At 48.8% G+C, this 22,490-nt stretch overlaps 1 protein-coding gene across 1 annotated transcript in view; it reads right to left on the minus strand.

Moving 5' to 3' along the window:
• Window positions 1–22,490, minus strand: part of LOC137342497 (adhesion G protein-coupled receptor B2-like) — a 697,882-nt gene that overhangs the window by 207,354 nt on the left and 468,038 nt on the right. The window contains exon 14 of the mRNA XM_068006399.1: window positions 14,336–14,411. Within this exon, the coding sequence (XP_067862500.1) occupies window positions 14,336–14,411 (76 nt within the window). The remainder of the gene's footprint in view (window positions 1–14,335; window positions 14,412–22,490) is intronic.

A 22,490-nucleotide genomic window follows, 5' to 3' on the forward strand; every position in this document is an offset into this window, starting at 1 on the left:
TATGGCCTACTCCTGCTCCTATTTCTTATGATCTTATCCATAAGTGGCTGAGTATGCTTTCTTGTTTGAATGAATAATTCTTTGAATTTCACAGTGCAGTGGTAGAGGGTAATTTAATTATTATTTTATCATCAAGATGGAGGAATTTGTCAACAAGCACTAACTGAAAACTAGTCATTAAAATTTATCATTCAAAATAATGCAGCTTGTATTTACACAATACTGCAAAATTATCGAAGCTACTCAGTAAACACAATCAACAGTTTGTTTGCAGTAACACAGCCAGCACCCTCTACACTATCCTGACAATATGTCTTAGCCCAAACTATTACCCATTCTGACATTCCTATTTCTCACATAGCTATCCTTCTTTATCTCCATCAAACATTGACAACAGTGTCAATTTGTAGAAACTATGTTGGGCCTGTCTAAACTCAGTTTACATTTGAGAAACATAGGAGACATCTTCTCAGGCTTGAATGAGTACGAGGTGAAAGGACAGTGTGTTAGCCCATGTGCCATCCAGCCCCCCATGACTGTATATTTATTAATTACAATTCACCTTTCTGAGTCAGTCTAGTACCCTGGTGATGTCTTCACCACCCAATCCTTGAACCAAAAATATGAAAAAGACAGAAAACAGAATCAATAGAAATAATAACTCTTTTTGAATTTTTTCTATTCTTCCCTTTTCCATACATTTTCTCCCTTCCTCTCCTCATTTCTTGAAGATTTGACTCTTTGAAGGAGCTGGTCCCACAGTCATAGCTCCCCCACACCCATCCTATCAGCTCGCCAAATTGGCCATTTCTTGTGTGTGGGCAACACAGCAAGGAAACAGTGCAGGGGAAACACAACCAAGCTTGATCCTTTCCTTAGCCGACATCAACACACACATGCACTTTTAGCAGGAAGCACTCAATAGCTCTCACTAAGTCTGGAGCAATCATGTCAGTTGTATTGTCCACACAACCATCCTGGCTGGGGTCAGATAATGGAGCACAGACTGCTGATCAAACCCGGCACTATCCTGATCTGCACAGCTCAGCTATTCACTACCTTATCCAGCTCAGCCAACAGGGAGGCCTTATTTGATTTTTGAAAAGAGGTCCTGATGATGAGAAGGCTTCTTTAAGACAATTGAGATTCGTTACAACGTGTATAATTACGCTTACTGGACCTTTCTCATGCTGTTAGCTATATGGTAATATGTATATGGTATACACATTCTTGAATCCTCTGCACCTTATTTTGATCAATTCTTGCATTGACACTCCTCTATGTTATAAGTAATAGAATAACACTAAGTATTTCAGTGTGTGATGGTAAATGAAAATGAAGTTATAAACTTGACTTCCATCCACCCATTGTGGTAAATTAAATCTATAAATCGTTCCAACCTTTTTAGTCTTTATTTGCATAAATGAATAGGGTAAGCAAAATTGAATTAATAATAGATTTATAGCAAAAGATAAACAGAAGGACAGGTGTTAAATAAAATGGATGTAATTACAAGCAATGCTGCAGCAAAAACAAATTAATTTAAACATTTTTTTAATAATATACAAATCAGATCAGATCCTAAAGCAGTGGGGCTGGGGATGAACCACTTCAGATGCTTGGGCCCCAATATTTAAGGGGAGGTGGGGAGGGTACGGTGAGTGGGCTATGCGGGGAAAACCCTGCAACGCCGGAGACGTGGAGGTCCTGCAGAATTAATGGCAGGACCTTGTTATAAATTTTTTCTTCCGTTTCCAGCCCGGCAGCCGGCCAAATTGATAGGCTGGCCAGCAGCCGGGCGGGAAAACCAGCAGCAGGAGGCCGGGGACCCATGGGGACTGTCTCCAGCAATTGGGAGGGGGGAAGGAGCGAGAGAATGGGTCTTGGGCAGGGGGAAGAAAGAGGCAATCGCAGTAGGGAGGGGGTGAAAGATCACGGCAGGAGGGAAAGAGAGGCCATAATCGGCAGATTGGAGGCCATAGGCTTCCTTGAAGGACCGGGGGGAGTAATCCTGCTCCTCCTGGCCCACAAGGAGTGCTGTAAAAGGCACTTATCTTCTTGAAGCTCCCCCACCTCCCTCTTTTACTGCCGGGTTTCCTGAGCCCTGGGAAACCCATGTGGCAACTGTTAAATTTAAATCAGTCTCCAAACTGCACTGTGGGAAGCGTGATTTAAATAATGAAGCATCCCGCCGCAAGACAAGAAAATCATAAAAATGGCAACGGACGTGTATGCGGCGGGTTGGGATTGCATTCCCCGTTTTTAATCTTTAATCTTTCCACCTTGACCCTCTCCCAATCATCATGGCCGGCGGGGGAGGGGGGGCGTTAATATCGAGGCCTTGATCTCTGAATTCAATCAAACTAACTCACCAAAAACTATTACTTACTTAGAGGAAATTAATGTTGAAAAGGAATTGAAACAAACTGAAGGTTTGATACAGAGGGAAAAGCAAATTGGAGGTGAAGGGATAAATACAATAGTGTATTGGTATGCTACTGAACTAGTAACTCTGAGGTCATGAGTTCAAATCCAACCTTGGCAAATTGTGAAAATTAATCTGAAAAAATAAACAATTTATGGGCTAGTATGAGGAAAAACAAACTGCTGGATTTTTGTAAAAACCAAACAGATTTTGGTATTGAGCTTCGGCAAAAGGAAGCTGCCACCCTTGCCTGGTCTGGCCTACATAAGACTTTAATCCACACTACACGGTTGATGCCTAATGCGCTCTGAAGTGGCCCAGCAAGCTATTTAGTTTAGCCCAACTAGGGATGTACAATAAATGTGGCTTTACTAGTGCCACCCATATCCCAAGAACAATGAAACAAATGAAAAGATCGGAGATAGGATAAACAAGCTGAAGGTTTAGGTAGGGACAAATAATCTCGAGGAAAGAGACCAAAACCAGTTTGAATTGAACTGAATTGCATCTAAGCACAGTTGCAATGCACATTAGTGAACAGATTATAGTGTTATCCTGAAGAAAGAACTTGCATTTATATAGCACCTTTCACGACCTCAGGATGTCCCATGCGGGAGTGGAAGGTTAACAAGGGCCAAGTGGCTGAACTGCCCCCTTTGAAGATGAAATAATGAATGCTCTGCTGGAAGAGGTACAATCAAGGAAGGTAGTGATTTTTGGAGCTCAGGTCTGTACAAGCAGAGTCCCCTCCTTTATTCCTACCTGTATTGACTCCAATGCTGGCCCTACCCCAACCGGAAACTCTATTGGCAGCCTTGCTAATCTATCTTTCTTCATGGCCTTAGTGCTCCGGCTTCAAAGACACAGCAGGCAAAAGAAAGAGACATCAGGATAGAGGAAAAGACAGACAGAGAATGGAGTATTGAGATACAGATCTATGAGCAATAAAGAGATATGGAGCACTGAGAGAAATTGGATTACAGAGAGATAGACCAGAGCAGAGAAAGTGAGATCAGTTAACACAGAGGGGCAGTGATCAAAGGGACACAGTGAGAAATTGAGGCAACATAGGCACAAATCTGACAGATGGAAAATCAGCAAACAGAATGAGATGAGGGACATAGGCATGAGAAAGATAGAGAAGGAGGCCTGAAGTGGGATACAGATAGAATCATAGAATGGTTACAGCACAGAAAGAGGCCATTCGGCCCAGTGACTCCACGCCGGCTCTATGAAAGAGCAATCCAGCTAGTCCCATGTCCCGGTGTTTATCCTTACACCCTTTTTTGAACAAGGGTGTAACATTTGCAATTCTCCAGTCCTCTGGCACCACCCCCATATCTAAGGATGTTTAGGAACTCCGCAATTTCCACCTTTACTTCCCTCAGCAACCTAGGATGCATCCCATCTGGACCGGGTGACTTATCTACTTTAACTACAGCTAGCCTTTCTAGTACCTCTTCTTTATCAATTTTTAGCCCTTTCTGTATCTCAATTATATCTTCCTTTACTGAGACTCTGGCATCATCATCTTCCTTGGTAAAGACAAATGCAAAGTACTCATTTAGTACCTCGGCCATGCCCTCTGCCTCCATGAGTAGATCTCCTTTTTGGTCCCTAATCGGCCCCACCCCTCCTCTTACTACCCGTTTACTGTTTACATGCCCCAAGAAGACTTTTGGATTCCCGGTTAGGTTGGCCGCCAGTCTATTCTCATACTCTCTCTTGGCCCCTCTTTTTATCCTTTTTCACTTCCTCTCTGAACTTTCTATATTCATAGAATCATAGAAAAGTTACAGCACGGAAGGAGGCCATTTGGCCCATCGAGTCCACGCCAGCTCTATGCAAGAGCAATCCAGCTGGTTCCACTTTCCTGCCCTATCCCCGTAGCTCTGCAAACTTTTTCCTTTCAAGTATTTATCCAGTTTCCTTTTGAAGGCCATGATTGAGTCTGCCTCCACCACCCTCCCGGGCAGTGCATTGCATATCCTAAACATTTGCTGTGTAAAAAAGTTTTTCCTCATGGTTCTTTTGTCAATCACCTTAAATCTATGTCCTCTGGTTCTTGACCCTTCCACCAATGGGAACAGTTTCTCTCTCTCTCTCCTCTGTCTATACCCCATAATTTTGAATACCTCTATCAAATCTCCTCCCAACCTTCTCTGTTCCAAGGAGAACAACCCCAGCTTCTCCAGTCTATTCATGTAACTAAAGTCCCTCATCCCTGGAATCATTGTAGTAAATCTCTTCTGCACCCTCTCTAAGGCCTTCACATCTTTCCTAAAGTGCGGTGCCCAGAACTGGACAGAATACTCCAGTTGTGGCCAAACCAGTATTTTATAAAGGTTTATCATGACTTCCTTGCTTTTGTACTCCGTGCCCCTATTTATAAAGCCCAGGATCACGTATGCTTTTTTAACCACTTTCTCAACCTGCCCTGCCACTTTCAACGATTTGCGTACAAATATCCCCAAATCTCTCTGTTCCTGTACCCCTTTTAGAATTGTGCCCTCTAGTTTATTTTGCCTCTCCTCAGTCTTCCTACCGAAATGTATCACTTCGCATTATTTTGTGTTAAATTTCATCTGCCACGTGTCCGCCCATTCCATCAGCCTGTCTATATCCTCTTGAAGTCTATCACTATCCTCCTTGCTGTTCACTACACTTCCAAGTTTTGTGTCATCTGCAAATTTGGAAATTGTGCCCTGTACACCCAAGTCCAAGTCATTAATATATATCAAGAAAAGCAGCGGCCCTAGTACCGAACCCTGGGAACACCACTGTACTCCTCCCTCCAGTCCGAAAAACAACCGTTCACCACTACTCTCTGTTTCCTGTTACTTAGTCAATTCTGTATCAATGCTGCTACTGCCCCATTTATTCCATGGGCTTCAATCTTCATGATAAGCCTATTATGCGGCACTTTATCAAACGCCTTTTGAAAGTCCATATATACCACATCAACTGCATTGCCCTCATTGACCCTCTATTATCTCATCAAAAAACGCTATCAAGTTAGTTAAACATGATTTGCCTTTAACAAATCCGTGCTAGCTTTCCCTAATCAATCCACACTTGTCTAAGTGACTGCTAATTCTGTCCTGGATTATTGTTTCTAAAAGTTACCAAACCACCGAGGTTAAACTGACTAGTCTGTAATTGCTGGGTTTATCCTTATATCCTTTTATGAACAAGGGTGTAACATTTGCAATTCCTCAGTCCTCTGGCACCACCCCCGTATCTAAGGATGTTTGGACAATTATGGTCAGTACCTCTGCAATTTCCACCCTTACTTCCCTCAGCAACCTAGGATGAATCCCATCCGGACCGGGTGACTTATCTACTTTAAGTTCAGTGAGCCTGGTTCTCACTTGTGTTATCAACCTGACATCTGTCACATGCCCCTTTTTTCTGCTTCATCTTATTCTCTATCAGGAGAAAGGAGATCAGGAGAAAGAGAGACAAAGATTGCAATGAAATACAAAACATCATGGAAGAGATCAGCTAAGAAAAAAGAGAGAGATTGGAGGAAAGACAGAGACACAGATGGATCAGAGTGACAGACTGAGAGAGGGACCAAAATCACGAGGTGAGAGTACTCACTGTGAGCAATGGCATTGGAACATAGGAAGATAGGAAGAGGAGTAGGCCATTTAGCCCCTCAAGCCTGCTCTGCCATTCAATGAGATCATGCCTGATCTGTGACCTAAACTCCATATACCCACCATGGCCCCATATCCCTTATGACGGTGCAGTCTGCAGCTGGGCTCTCCCGGCCCTTAGCTGCTCGAGGTCATCCTCCAAATCCATCTGCACTCTCCTCAATTGAAGGTCAGCAGTGTTCTGCTTCTCTCTGTCAAATGGGAATGTTATAAATCTGTTATGCAGCTTGTAAGTACCTCAATGACTTCCCTTATGCAGCAGTGCACTGCAAACTGCGAGATGTTGCTTATATCACCGGCAGCAGCCTGAAAGGAGCCACAGCCGTGAAAGTTAAGCACCACGGTTACCTCGACAGCCACAGGCAATGCTGTCCTTGCCCTGCTCTGAGGCTACAGTTGTGGCTGCAGCAGTTGACAAATCTCAGTCATGGCCTCTTTTGTGAACTGCAGCCGAAGTCGGATGCACTGGTCGTCACTGAAGTTGAGGTAGGAGAATTGGTCCCTGAAGGCCATCGTTAGATATGGCCTCCTGCTGAGTGCCCTACACCTCCTCCTCCTCCCTCTTCTGGCAGCTCATCCTGCTCTGCGTGGCCTCTCTAAATGCTATCAGTCATGTTCAATTCCCAGAGGAAGCCCTAGCAGGCCACCAATGTCTGGCAGCAACCTTTTTCAGCATACTATTTTAAATGCCACGAACAATACTGCAAGACCAGCCAGACCACTCTCTATAGAATGTTTCTCCAAGTATAGCAAACTTCCACAAACATCCACAATTGTATCAGCAGCCAGAATAACTAACCCAGCAACTAACCCGTAACTCCTGCATGATCCCTTTAAATAGCGCTGTTGCGGGGGTCCTTCATGCTGTTTAAGTCCTGTTCAGCTGTGCATTGTTAGGACAGTGCGTTGGCTGGAGCAGGGAGTTCGAAAATGGCACCAGCTGGTTCTAGTCAGCGTTGCACACTGATTAACGTCATAATCTTCCTACTCTACATGCTGCCGGCGTTAGTTAGGTGCGCGTGCGCAAATGCCTTTACTAAGATGGCGTCCTGCGACGTCACACCGGAAGTGTGCGCATGCATCTTGGACGCCATTTTCGGGGCTTAGGAGTTCGCATAGTGCCTACACAGCCTAATTTAGCCCCCATCTTGTTTAAATCTAGTAAAGTGACCCATTGGTATGGGAACGTGTGGCATGTTCTTTATTTTGTACCACTATATGAAGGTAAGTACTAGGAACATAGGAAGATAGGAACATGAGTAGGCCATTTAACCTTTGGAGTCCAGGTATCATTCCAGTAAATCTACGCTGCACTCCCTCCAAGACCAATATATCCTTCCTAAGGTGTGGTGCCCAGAACTGAATACTGTACTCCGGGTGTGGTCTAACCAGGGCTTTGTATAGCTGTAGCATAACTTCTACCCCCTTGTATTCTATTCCTCTAGGTATAAAGGCCAGCATTCCATTAGCCTTATTGATTATTTTCTGTACCTGTCCATGACATTTTAATGATCTCTGTACACGGACCCCTAAGTCTCTTTGGACCTCCACTGTTTCGAGCTTTCACCATTTAGAGAGCAATCTGATCGTCCTTTTTAGGTCCAAAGTGGACGGCCTCACACTTGCCTACTGCTGTTTGAATTAAACAAATCTGATTCTAACTGTTGCTCTGCAAGTGTACTCACTGTAAAGTAAAGGAGCTTAATGATTCATATCAAGCCTTGCCTCACCAAGTATTTACTTGGTCCACTTTCAGAGAGATTAAAGAAAGTACGGTTCAGGTCACATGAAAGTATTATTGTTATATTCCTTAGGTTATGCTATCGTACAAGTAGATAAGGGCAGTGTGGGTCATAAAAAGAAAGATGCTCAGATCGCTTACGGGAGTGACTGATGCCACTGCACCGAGAAAGTATCTACATTCATAGCAAGCTGCCATCACAGTTTGTTGTAACCCTTACTTTTCTCGAGGTCAGGTGGTTTTAATTCTCAAATTATGTATCTTGCTCGCTGTACTCTGCCTGGTTTGGAAGGGGAGATTAGGCAGCATATTAGAAAATATTTATCAGAAGGGAAAGGCAACGTAAAAGCTGGTTGGGAAAAATCCTGAAGATTGAAATAAGCAACGATTCATTTAACCAACAATTTTTTTACAGCTTTCAAGGAAAAGTAAATTCACATCAAAATCTTGCACCACATGTATCTGATTAAGTGGAGCAGGATGTCTCTCTGCCCTGCTATTAACAATAATGAAATCAAACAATTACATTCCCTGTGCTCTAATGTTGAAATACTTTGGAAGCTGTGTAATCTTTCTGCCTTCACCAATTCGAACATGCTACAGATTTTGGAGCTTGGTGATATAATTTGGTGCTTCAGGTCTGAAGAGAGCTGTAGAAATCAGCTTGTCATCAACCTTGTTGAAGGTGGCCAAACTCTTTACTCATATCGCTAAAATTCTTCTATTTATACATAAAGGGATCATTTTTTAATAGAAAGTTACATTTCAGTTATCAAAAAAGATTAAGATCAGCTTTTAAAAACTGAATGACTTCAATTCTTTAAATGCTGTAAACCATTTCTTTAAACTGCCAACCAAAGGTTTTGGGTCATTATTCTCACTACGATATTTATCTGTACAATTGTGCTCAAAAAACATCAAACAAAATTAATAGGATATGCAGCTTCCGACCTCCTATAAAGATTTACAGCGACGATTCAGGCCCTGGACGAGGCTCCCACTAAAAGCAGGCGGGGTGTTCTTAACATGCAAAAGTCACGATCAGAATGTCATCGGCCACGACTTATTTTTAACCTCAACGCAGATGGAGTTCCGCGCTGTCTGCTGCCCGGCAGCAGCAACATGGAGGGAGAAACTGACTGGCCAGAAGGGGCCGAGGTAAGTTTTAGAACTTTGCTTGGTTATAAACTCTTTGTGGGCCAGGAAGAGCAGGAGTGTCCCACCCAGGCCTCATAAGGAAGCCTTTGGCCTTCCCAGCCCTGACCCACCCCCCACCCTGATTGCGGCCCTGATCCATCCTCCACCCCACCTCCCGATTGCGGCCTGGATCCATCCTCCCCACCACCTCCCGATCGCGGTCCGGATCCTCCCTCCCCCACCACCTCCCGATCACGGTCCGGATCCTCCCTCCCCCACCACCTCCCGATCACGGTCCGGATCCTCCCTCCCCCACCACCTCCCGATCACGGTCCGGATCCTTCCTCCCCCACCACCTCCCGATCACGGTCCGGATCCTCCCTCCCCCACCACCTCCCGATCACGGTCCGGATCCTCCCTCCCCCACCACCTCCCGATCGCGGTCCGGATCCTCCCTCCCCCACCACCTCCCGATCGTGGTCCGGATCCTTCCTCCCCCACCACCTCCCGATCACGGTCCGGATCCGTCCTCCCCCACCACCTCCCGATCACGGTCCGGATCCTTCCTCCCCCACCACCTCCCGATCACGGTCCGGATCCTTCCTCCCCACCACCTCCCGATCACGGTCCGGATCCTCCCTCCCCCACCACCTCCCGATCGCGGTCCGGATCCTCCCTCCCCCACCACCTCCCGATCACGGTCCGGATCCTTCCTCCCCCACCACCTCCCGATCACGGTCCGGATCCTCCCTCCCCCACCACCTCCCGATCACGGTCCGGATCCTTCCTCCCCCACCACCTCCCGATCACGGTCCGGATCCTTCCTCCCCCACCACCTCCCGATCACGGTCCGGATCCTTCCTCCCCACCACCTCCCGATCACGGTCCGGATCCTTCCTCCCCCACCACCTCCCGATCGTGGTCCGGATCCTTCCCCCCCCACCACCTCCCGATCGTGGTCCGGATCCTTCCCCCCCCACCACCTCCCGATCGTGGTCCGGATCCTTCCCCCCCCACCACCTCCCGATCACGGTCCGGATCCTTCCTCCCCACCACCTCCCGATCACGGTCCGGATCCTTCCTCCCCCACCACCTCCCGATCACGGTCCGGATCCTTCCTCCCCCACCACCTCCCGATCGTGGTCCGGATCCTTCCTCCCCCACCACCTCCCGATCACGGTCCGGATCCTCCCTCCCCCACCACCTCCCGATCGCGGTCCGGATCCTTCCCCCCCACCACCTCCCGATCGTGGTCCGGATCCTTCCTCCCCCACCACCTCCCGATCACGGTCCGGATCCTCCCTCCCCCACCACCTCCCGATCACGGCCTGGATCCTTCCCCCCCACCACCTCCCGATCGCGGTCCGGATCCTTCCCCCCCACCACCTCCCGATCGCGGTCCGGATCCTCCCTCCCCCACCACCTCCCGATCACGGTCCAGATCCTTCCTCCCCCACCACCTCCCGATCCTGGTCCGGATCCTTCCTCCCCCACCACCTCCCGATCACGGCCTGGATCCTTCCCCCCCACCACCTCCCGATCGCGGTCCGGATCCTTCCTCCCCCACCACCTCCCGATCGTGGTCCGGATCCTTCCCCCCCCACCACCTCCCGATCACGGTCCGGATCCTTCCTCCCCCACCACCTCCCGATCGTGGTCCGGATCCTTCCCCCCCCACCACCTCCCGATCACGGTCCGGATCCTTCCTCCCCCACCACCTCCCGATCACGGTCCGGATCCTCCCTCCCCACCACCTCCCGATCACGGTCCGGATCCTCCCTCCCCCACCACCTCCCGATCACGGTCCGGATCCTCCCTCCCCCACCACCTCCCGATCACGGTCCGGATCCTTCCTCCCCCACCACCTCCCGATCACGGTCCGGATCCTTCCTCCCCCACCACCTCCCGATCACGGTCCGGATCCTCCCTCCCCCACCACCTCCCGATCGCGGTCCGGATCCTTCCTCCCCCACCACCTCCCGATCACGGTCCGGATCCTCCCTCCCCCACCACCTCCCGATCGCGGTCCGGATCCTTCCTCCCCCACCACCTCCCGATCACGGTCCGGATCCTTCCTCCCCACCACCTCCCGATCACGGTCCGGATCCTTCCTCCCCCACCACCTCCCGATCACGGTCCGGATCCTTCCTCCCCCACCACCTCCCGATCGCGGTCCGGATCCTTCCTCCCCCACCACCTCCCGATCACGGTCCGGATCCTTCCTCCCCCACCACCTCCCGATCGTGGTCCGGATCCTTCCTCCCCCACCACCTCCCGATCGCGGTCCGGATCCTTCCTCCCCCACCACCTCCCGATCGCGGTCCGGATCCTTCCCCCCCCACCACCTCCCGATCACGGTCCGGATCCTTCCTCCCCCACCACCTCCCGATCACGGTCCGGATCCTTCCTCCCCCACCACCTCCCGATCGCGGTCCGGATCCTTCCTCCCCCACCACCTCCCGATCACGGTCCGGATCCTTCCCCCCCCACCACCTCCCGATCACGGTCCGGATCCTTCCTCCCCCACCACCTCCCGATCGTGGTCCGGATCCTCCCTCCCCCACCACCTCCCGATCGCGGTCCGGATCCTTCCTCCCCCACCACCTCCCGATCACGGTCCGGATCCTCCCTCCCCCACCACCTCCCGATCACGGCCTGGATCCTTCCTCCCCCACCACCTCCCGATCGCGGTCCGGATCCTCCCTCCCCCACCACCTCCCGATCGCGGTCCGGATCCTCCCTCCCCCACCACCTCCCGATTATGGTCCGGATCCTTCCCCCCCACCACCTCCCGATCACGGTCCGGATCCTCCCTCCCCCACCACCTCCCGATCACGGCCTGGATCCTCCCCCACCCCGTCCTGATCACAGCCCGGATCCCTCCTCCCCCCCTCCCAATCATGACCTGGATCCTTCCTTCCCTGCCTCCCGATCACGGCCTGGATCTCCCCCCACTCCCCCGATCGTGGCCCTGATCCTCCACCACCCCCTCCGGATCGCAGCCCGGATCCTTCCTCCCCCCCTCCCGATCGTGGCCCGGATCCCTCCACCGCCCCCTCCCGATCGTGGTTCAGATCCTTCCTCTACCACCTCCTGATTGCAGCCCAGATCCTTCCTCCCCTTCACCCTCCCGATCGCAGCCCGGATCCTTCCTCCCCTGCCTCCCGATCATGGCCTCAGCCTTCTTCCTCCCTCCCTCCCTCCCAATCGTGGCTTGTGACTTCCCCCTCCCCACTGACTGCTGGGGACCGTTCCACTTGTCCCCCGGCTGCAGCCTCCTGCCGCCAAATTTCCAATCCCGCCCGTCGGCCAGGCAGTCAATCTGGCCACCTGTCGGGCGGGAATCTACACAGAATTATTCAAATGAAGCCCTGCCGTTAAGTTCAGGATGGCCTCCACGTCCCCGGCCTTGCCGGGTTCTTCACCCGCTACCGGGCACCCCCACACCCTTCCCACCTCCCAGTCGATATTGGGGCCAATGAATCTCAAATTTTGGGGACTGGGGAGGGCATGAAAGGACCACACTTCCAGCATCTATTGTAAGCTTTCGGGGAGTGTCTGAGGGTGTTCTGAAGCTACCCTGGGAATTCCACCCAATGCAGCACGCGATAGGCCCAGGGGAGCCTACACCAGTTGAGAGCTGCCGCAGCTTCCGTACTGGGTTTTAGGAGGCTCAAGACTGAAACAAAGGTAATTGATCCCGAAGGGCATCAATTTCCTTTTGAAAATTGGCCCTTTGTTCCCTTAGGGGCATTCCAGTACATTCTGTGGTTTTATTTCATTGGCCGTTCATCTGCCTCGGGGTCTCCCCGTTAGAGTGGCAGGGGGGCTGTTCCAACTACTGCCAGCTCATCAGGGTGGGCACCTCTGTTGTGCCTCTACAAGTATGGGCCACTTGCCTTGACTGTGTAAACGCACAGTCCCTGGGATTTGGCACGCGGTCACTGTCAGGGCTCAGTGGCCTCGAAAATTCTGCCTTGCCACACATTCAGCGGCAGAGCAGGGCTCTAGGAATTTTGGTTCTCATGTTTGATGAAAGGAAGTTAAAAATAAATACCTAAAATAGATTAAATGCAGCTGGGATATAACTTTCTTTAACTTGCAATTGAATGGCATTGAGGTATCATGGATGAATTAACTTGACAGATTGAGAAAGGGGTGGGGGGAGACATCTATCAAAGAGTACTCAATCTTTGATTACCCTTTACTGACCAGTTTGTTCTTACATCTGCCTCACAAAAAATAAACTGTTATATAATTAGAGCAACACAGGAGAGAAAAAATAAATACTTGTATTTACATAGCGTGATAACATGTTGAAACATCCTTTCACAATATGAATTACTTTATTTGGAGTGCAGTAGTTGTTGTTATGTAGGTACATAGGCAAGGCCCAATGGACCTTACTTGTCGGGAAACATTCATGGCTTTATTAGTCTTCTGTTATGTGGTCAGTTCCACTAGTAGTTTAAATGTCAGTTCACACTAGCATACTCATGCAGTATTCTCTGTTTGCTTTCACTTCTTGCAAACACTGGAGAAAACTAACAAGGCTTGAAAACTCCACTTGGCATCAAGCCCAGAGGAACTTTCCAGTTTTAATGAGACTGGAAAAGAAATCAAATTGCCAACTTGAAAGAAACATCAGTGTATTTTCCACTCCATCTGTAATATTCTAGCCTTTCTATCTTTATCTCTATCTCCAGTCTGTTTATTCCTCTACCTCTAGTCTATTTATCCCCTATCTCCAGTCTGCTTGTCTCTCAATCTCCAGTGTGTTTTATCCTCCTATCTTCTGTCAGTTTTTCTTTCCATCTCCAGTCTCTTCCCTCTATCTCTAGCCTGTTTATCCATCCACCTCCATGCTCTCAGTGTGTAACTCTCTCCAGCTAAAATCCTTCATTGTTTCTTCTCTGCTTTCCTGCAGTACCTGATCCTTTGCGACCTATTATGAGTTTTGCCAATCCCTGACTCCTCATTTAATGGTAGGAGTTCTTTGCTCTAGTTAAAGCTAAAATTAAAAGTGAATTTAGGAGCACTTAAAATCTTCTACTCCAAAAACAGCACAGAATTTGTAAATATTTCTTCAGCACTCATAACCTCCATCACACCAACCACATGGTCTAAGAACTGGAGGCATTTTACATATTGTCACACATGATGCATATATGTTTAAAGATTGTGTGGTATAAACATGTGGTACATTCTGACCATTACTGAGATCTGACAAACCTCCCTACTAGTGATACTGGCAGTAACTAGTGATCTACTTAGCCTTATGTGTGGGGATGTTTATCTGGTGTCACTGTTGGCCAGGACGTATCTTTGATTCATCCAATGGTTCATAGAATGAAGACACTAACCACTTACTTTGCAACAGGTAAAATGAGACCCAGCGTCCGATACAGCACAGCTCCGATGACATAATAGGCTGAGTCATCTGTTTCTGAAATGCATTGAAAAACAACATAGGTGAGGCAACTGCTTTCAGATTTTAAGTCTGAGACATTAGGAAGTTAAAACTATTTCTTATAGACCTACCTGAATACAATGTAACATTTCTCTACCTCACACTTAGACAAAGATCATTTCTATCTGTATTTTGATCAATGTATTTGAAAATATAAGATTCTCATTAGCTAAAGGAGCCAGTAAGGACATAGGTGAGCAAATATTCTGTGTAACACTATTGAGACCACGGGAATTCCATCCATGGGCGACAACTAGTAAGGTAGATTTGTAGCATGAGATTGACATGCCCTCGAGGAGGCTGTTCAGGGAGGAAGTCCAGGATCTTCAATCATTATAAACTCTTACTCATTTCCCGTAGGAGGTCAAACATATTTAGGGAAGCCCATAACTGTTTAAAGTGCCAATGTGCAACGAGATGGAAGTTCCAAAAAAAATTCACCATCTTTCCCATACCCCAAATCCTATTAAAAACTGAAAATATGTTTTTGAAAATTGGGCTCATTCAAGATGAAATACAACAATTATAGAGAATGAAATAGTTTTCAACTTTTGTCACCCAAGGACAGTACTGAGCACCACAATGGCAGGATATAGTATAGACCAGGTGCAGAGCAAAGCTCCCATTACTATTCCATAACAACTGCTCCAACACTAAGAAAGAAAGAACTTGCATTTATGTAGCATGCTTCATGACCTCAGGATGTCCCAAAGCGCTTTGCAATCAGTGTAGTACTTTTGAAGTGTAGTCACTATTGCAATGTAGGGAAACATGGCAGCCAGTTTGTGCACAAAAAAGTCCCACAAACAGCAATGAGATAAATGACCAGATAATCTGTTTTAATATGTTGGATGAGGGATAAATGTTGACCAGAACTCACCTACTCTTTGAAAAGTGCTATTGGATCTCTTATGTCTACCTGAAAGGGCAGATGGGGCCGTGGTTTAACATCTTATTCAAAAGACAGTGCGGTCCTTTAATACTGTACTGAAGTGTCAGCCTAGGTTATGTACTCAAATCTCTGGAGTGGTGCTTGAACCCACAACCTTCTGGGTCAGAAGCGAGTTATTAACAGCAGAAACATAGCTCCCAGTAAACCAACATCTATTAATTGTGACTGACCCGCTATCTTTTCATTTCGTACCTTTCCAGCAGGCAGAGAGAGGAGAGTTTTATCTCACCAGCCAAGGTTGTCTTTGAACTCAGGTCCCAAAGGAGAAAGAACATTGTATCAATCAATTGTGCCATTTAGTCTCACTTAGCTTTGAAAACAGTGGGGGGGGGGAAAAAAATTGGATACGGACTATTATTGGGTGCGTGTGGCGCGATCCGCTATTAACCCGCACCCAATGGCCCCTGCGCAGGCAGGATAAGAACTTTGTCAGGCCTCAGTATTCACTTTCAAGCAGCGTTGAAATCGAGGCCTTACACATCGATTCAAGTAAATGCTCACTTTCCACCAGCAGCGGGAGCCCTAATCTCTTAAAGGGAGGATGTCTCTTAAAATCTCTTAAAGGTAGTCGGTACCTTTTATTTGCTAAAAATAACAGTCTGCTGTCTGCATGGAGTCTGAACAGAGATCAGACATCGCACATATAAAACACAGATGCAGGTCCCGTCAGTATGTTTACAAACTGATGAGTTATGTTAAAACATTGAATAAAGGTTGCACACTACTAAATCCCACATCCTCCAATTTGCATGCCAAACCTCATCAATCTGCCGATCTGAGTTGGTACCAGGCCTGCGAGAGTCCGTGCACCAAGGTTCTCTGCTGATGTACTAGAGGCCTTGGTGCAAGAGGTGGACAGATGGAGGGGTGGGGGGGGGGGGGGGCAAGAGGCCCTCCAGACCTATGGCCAAAAGGCAGTGGGAGGCAGTGGGGGACGAAGTCAATGCCAGGCGCGTAGCACCATGAACATGGATGCAATGCAGGAAGAAGTTCAATGCTTTGACACGAGTGGTCAAGGTGAGTGAGGTTAACTGTCAAGTGGTGTTTCCTACCAAACTGCACCACTAGCCGCATCCACTGCTCAATGCACTACAGCCCCCATCACCCACATATCAACAAACTCTTTTCATCAGTACTCAATTCTTCCAATTAGATGCTTCCTCTCACCCTTACACATTACTAGTGTTGCAAGCTGCCCACCCAGAACTCACAGGGCACACACACTGGCAGCTATTCAACCATGACAGGCACATGTCCCGCTTTCTTGCAGAAGAAGGTGGCGCAAAACAGGAGGTAGCAAGTGGCAGTGGCATTTAACCCCTCGAGCCTGTCCCGCCATTCCATGAGATCATGCTGGACCTGTGAACTAACTCCATATACCCGCCTGAGCCCCATATCCCTTAACACCGTTGGTTCTCAGAAATCTATCAGTCCCAGATTTAGAATTCACAATTGAGCTAGCATCAACTGCCGTTTGCAGAAGAGCGGGCCAAACTTCTACCACTCTTTGCGTGTAGAAGCGTTTCCTAACTTCATTCCTGCATGTCCTGGCTCTAAATGTTAGGCTATGTCCCCTAGTCCTAATATTCAAGTATAGGAGACCTCCAAAAACAGTTACAAATGTATTGGCAGCCAAAAGTAATAATCCAGCCACTAACCTGTAAATCCTGCAAGGTCCCTTTAAATAGCGCTGGTGGGGGTCCTCCAAGCACTCTAAGACATGTTCAGGTGGTGGTGGTTAAGACTGTGCGTTGAGTTGAGCATTAAGTGCCAAAATGGTGTCTATTATTTTAAATCAGAGTTGCACACTGATTGTATCCATTTTCTCCTTACTTTACATGCTTCCGACGTTCGCTATTTGTGCATGTGCTAACTCCTATATCAAGATGGTGTCCGGCGCACATCACGCTGGAAACGTTCGTGCGCAGCCAAGACACCATCTTCGATGTTCGAGAGGCCGCTTAGTGCCGTAACAACAGGCACTTCACAGCCCAATTTAGCACCCAATATCTCCAAATGGCAATAGCTTCCCATATACTTCATGAAAGAAACTGGCAGAGGGTGGTAATGGAACAGGTTAAGAGACAAAAAATTGGTCTAGATTAGCTGAAAATTGCAACAGCAGAACCATTACCAGCACTTGCTGTCCGAAAAAATGGGATCAGTGGTTCTGATCTGAAGTTATTGAAATCAATGTTCAGTCCATAAGGTTGTAAAGTGTCTAAATGAAAGATGAGGTGCTGTTCCTCGAGCTTCCGTTGAGCTTCATTGGAACAGTGTAAGAAGTCGAGGACAGAGAGGTCAGAGTGGGAGTGGGACGGGGAATTAAAATGGCAAGCGACGGGCAGGTCAGGGTCACGCTTGCGGACTGAGTGGAGGTGATCAGCAAAGTGATCACCCAATCTGCGTTTGGACTCCTCAATGTAGAGGAAACCGCATTGTGAGCAGCGGATACAGCACACTGAATTGAAAGAAGTACAAGTAAACCGCTGTTTCACCTGGAAGGAGTGTTTGGGGCCCTGGACTTTGGGAAGGGAGGAAGTGAAAGGGCAATAAGAATAAAACCGGACGGACCACCCGGCATCGGACCACTAGGCACCAGACACGACAAAGGCAAACCAAGCTCAGTCGACCCTGCAAAGTCCTCCTCACTAACATCTGGGGACTTGTGCCAAAATTGGGAGAGCTGTCCCACAGACTAGTCAAGCAACAGCCTGACATAGCCATACTCACAGAATCATACCTTTCAGCCAATGTCCCAGACTCTTCCATCACCATCCCTGGGTATGTCCTGTCCCACCGGCAGGACAGACCCACCAGAGGTGGCGGTACAATGATATACAGTCAGGAGGGAGCGGCCCTGGGAGTCCTCAACATTGACTCTGGACCCCATGAAATCTCATGGCATCAGGTCAAACATGGGCAAGGAAACCTCCTGCTGATTACCACCTACCACCCTCCCTCAGCTGATGAATCAGTCCTCCTCCGTGTTGAACACCACTTGGAGGAAGCACTGAGGGTAGCATGGGCACAGAATGTACTCTGGGTGGGGGACTTCAATGTCCATCGCCAAGAGTGGCTCGGTAGCACCACTACTGACGGAGCTGGCCGAGTACTAAAGGACATAGCTGCTAGACTAGGCCTGCGGCAGATGGTGAGCGAACCAACACGAGGGAAAAACTTCCTTGACCTCGTCCTCACCAATCTACCTGTCGCAAATGCATCTGTCCATGACAGTATTGGTAGGAGTGACCACCGCACAGTCCTCGTGGAGACAAAGTCCCGTCTTCACACTGAGAACACCATCCAACGTGTTGTGTGGCACTACCACCGTGCTAAATGGGATAGATTCAGAACCGATCTAGCAGCTCAAAACTGGGCATCCATGAGGCGCTGTGGGCCATCAGCAGCAGCAGAATTGTATTCCAGCACAATCTGTAGCCTCATGGCCCGGCATATTCCTCACTCTACCATTACCAACAAGCCAGGGGATCAACCCTGGTTCAATGAGGCGTGAAGAAGAGTATGCCAGGAGTAGCACCAGGCATACCTAAAAATGAGGTGCCAACCTGGTGAAGCTACAACTCAGGACTACGTGCGTGCTAAACAGCGGAAGCAACATGCTATAGACAGAGCTAAGCGATTCCACAACCAACCGATCAGATCAAAGCTCTGCAGTCCTGCCACATCCAGTCGTGAATGGTGGTGGACAATTAAACAACTAACGGGAGGAGGAGGCTCTGTAAACATCCCCATCCTCAACGATGGCGGAGTCCAGCACGTGAGTGCAAAAGACAAGGCTGAAGCGTTTGCAACCATCTTCAGCGAGAAGTGCTGAGTGGACGATCTATCTCGGCCGCCTCCCGATATCCCCACCATCACAGAAGCCAGTCTTCAGCCAATTCACTTCACTCCACGTGATATCAAGAAACGGCTGAGTGCACTGGATACAGCAAAGGTTATGGGCCCCGACAACATCCCAGCTGTACTGCTGAAGACTTGTGCTCCAGAACTAGCTGCGCCTCTAGCCAAGCTGTTCCAGTACAGCTACCACACCGGCACCTACCTGACAATGTGGAAAATTGCCCAGGTATGTCCTGTCCACAAAAAGCAGGACAAATCCAATCCGGCCAATTACCGCCCCATCAGTCTACTCTCAATCATCAGCAAAGTGATGGAAGGTGTTGTCGACAGTGCTATCAAGCGGCACTTACTCACCAATAACCTACTCACCGATGCTAAGTTTGGGTTCTGCCAGGACCACTCGGCTCCAGACGTCATTACAGCCTTGGTCCAAACATGGACAAAAGAGCTGAATTCCAGAGGTGAGGTGAGAGTGACTGCCCTTGACATCAAGGCAGCATTTGACTGAGTGTGGCACCAAGGAGCCCTAGTAAAACTGAAATCAATGGGAATCAGGGTGAAAACTCTCCAGTGGCTGGAGTCATCTAGCACAAAGGAAGATGGCAGTGGTTGTTGGAGGCCAATCATCTCAGCCCCAGGATATGCTGCAGGAGTTCCTCATGGCAGTGTCCTAGGCCGAACCATCTTCAGCTGCTTCATCAAGCAGCACCTTCCAAACCCGTGACCTCTACCACCTAGAAGGACAAGAGCAGCAGGTACATGGGAACAACACCACCTGCACGTTCCCCTCCAAGTCACACACCATCCCGACTTGGAAATGTATCGCCGTTCCTTCATCGTCGCTGCGTCAAAATCCTGGAACTCCCTTTCTAACAGCACTGTGGGAGAACCTTCACCAGATGGACTGCAGCGGTTCAAGAAGGCGGCTCACCACCACCTTCTCAAGGGCAATTAGGGATGGGCAATAAATGCCGGCCTGTGTTGCATCTCCTGTGCTCGCATGGGAAGGTGCTGTGGGGAGGAGAGCGGGCGTTGGGGGTGGTGGAAGAGTGGACCAGAGTGTCGCGGAGGGAGCGGTCCCTTCGGAATGCTGCAAGGGGAGGGGGAGATGTGTTTAGTGGTGGGATTGTGCTGGAGGTGGTGGAAATGGAGGAGGATGATACGTTGAATGTGGAGGCTGGTGGGATGGAAGGTGAGGACAAGGGGGACCCTATTGTGGTTCTGGGAGGGAGGGGAAGGGGTGAGAACAGAAGTGCGGGAAATAGGACGAACTCGGTCGAGGGATCTGTCAACGACAGTGGAGGGGAATCCTCGGTTGAGGAAAAAGGAAGACATATCAGAAGCACTGGTGTGGAAGGTGGCATTGTCAGAACAGATGCGATGGAGACGGAGAAACTGGGAGAAGGGAATAGAGTCCTAATAGGAAGCGGGGTGGGAGGAAGTGTAATCAAGGTAGTTGTGGGAGTCGGTGGGCTTATAATAGATATTGGTTGACAGCCCATCCCCAGAAATGGAGATAGAAAAGTTGAGGAAGGGAAGGGAAGAGTTGGAGATGAACAACTTCTCCTTTGACTCCATTCACTTCCTCCAAATAAAAGATGTCGCTATGGGAACCTGTCAGAAGAGTCGTGAATGTAAGTCAGAAGAGACTGGATTTGGGGAGAAAAAATAGAGTCGAGATAGGAGGAAATAAGTTCCGTGGGGCAAGAACAGGCTGAAACTATGGGAGTCCCAGGGAATCCTATTTGTGGATCTTGGGAAGGAGGTAAAAGCGGGCTGTGGGGAGTTGGGGGACTATGAGGTTGGAGGCCGTGGGGGGAAGATCTCCAGAGGAGATGAGATCAGTGACGGTCTGGGAAATGGTGGCTTGATGTTCGGCGGTGGGGTCATGATCCAGGGGGAGGTAGGAGGAGGTGTCAGAGAGTTGGCATTCAGCCTCTGCAAGGTAGAGATCTGATCGCCACACAACAGCGCCGCCCCTGTCAGCAGGTTTAATGACAACGTCCGGGTTGGATCTGAGAGAACAGAGTGCTGCAAGTTCAGAGGGAGGTAGGTTAGCGTGAATGAGGGGAGAGCAGAGAAATTGAGCTGACCGATGTTACGCCAGCAGTTTGCAATAAAATGATCAAGAGAGAGTAAGGGGCCAGAGAGAAAGGTCCAGGTGGAACAAGAATTCTGAAGACGGGAGAATGGGTCTGCTGTGCGGGAGGAAGACTCCTGGCAAAAGAAGTGGGCGTGAAGGTGAAGGCAACGTAAGAAGAACTCAGCATCTTGTCGAGCTCAAAATTCGTTGAGGTGGGGGCGTAAGGGGATGAAGCTGAGGCCTTTGCTGAGGACTGATCGTTCAGGATCAGAGAGTGGAAGGTCAGAGGGGATAGTGAAAACACGACAAAGGGTAAGATTGAAGGGAGGGGTGGTGTCAGAGGAAAGAGAAGGGGAAGAAGGATCAGGAGGGGCATTGGTATCTAAGAGTTGTTGAAGCTTGCGGTCCTTGGCACCCGAAAGGAAGAAAAAAAGTTTTTTGTTAAAGCACCGGATGAGGCGAAGGATGAAATGGAATTGTGGACCAGGTCAACTCTGAAGAGAGATGTCGAGGGCGTGCATGTGTCGGCGCATGGCATTGAGTGTGGATCTCAGGAAGTGGTGAGAGCAGTGGTTCGAGGAATGCTGAATATCATGGCGATGTCTGTAATCATGGGTGGATCCGAAACATAAAGGGTGGTATTTAAGTTGGAAACCATGTGGAATAAGTCGGAGCTGGAGACAGTTGCTGAGGAAAGAGATGTGGCTGTGAAAGCAAGTTTTAGAAGAAACCTGATCAAACACGAGAAGGGAAACAGAAAGCAATGAAGGTGAACAAGGTAAAAGAGACAAACGGAAATCCCGTTGGAGAGAAGAGCAGAACATCTTCAAGGTGGGCATTCCTGGAGGAGAAGTATCTCTTAACCTGTCCCATTCCCACCCTCCTTACCTTGCACCATCATCCCTTTTGTCATTTAATCACTCTTGCCCTTATCACAGACCTTCCCTTTTGTTCTTTCCTCCCCTCCCTTCCACCCCCCCTTTCCCTGGCTCTGTACCCGCTTAAAAACTTTAACTCTTTAACATCTTCCAGTTCTGACGAAAGGACTTCGACCTGAAACGTTAACTCTGTTTCTTTCTTTCTTTCTCCACAGATGCTGCCTCACTTGCTGAGCTTTTCCAGCATTTTCTGTTTTCCTCCAGTTTTTCTTGCTTTC

This window comes from Heptranchias perlo, chromosome 26 (assembly GCF_035084215.1).
Source record: "Heptranchias perlo isolate sHepPer1 chromosome 26, sHepPer1.hap1, whole genome shotgun sequence".
Taxonomy (NCBI): Eukaryota; Metazoa; Chordata; class Chondrichthyes; order Hexanchiformes; family Hexanchidae; genus Heptranchias; species Heptranchias perlo.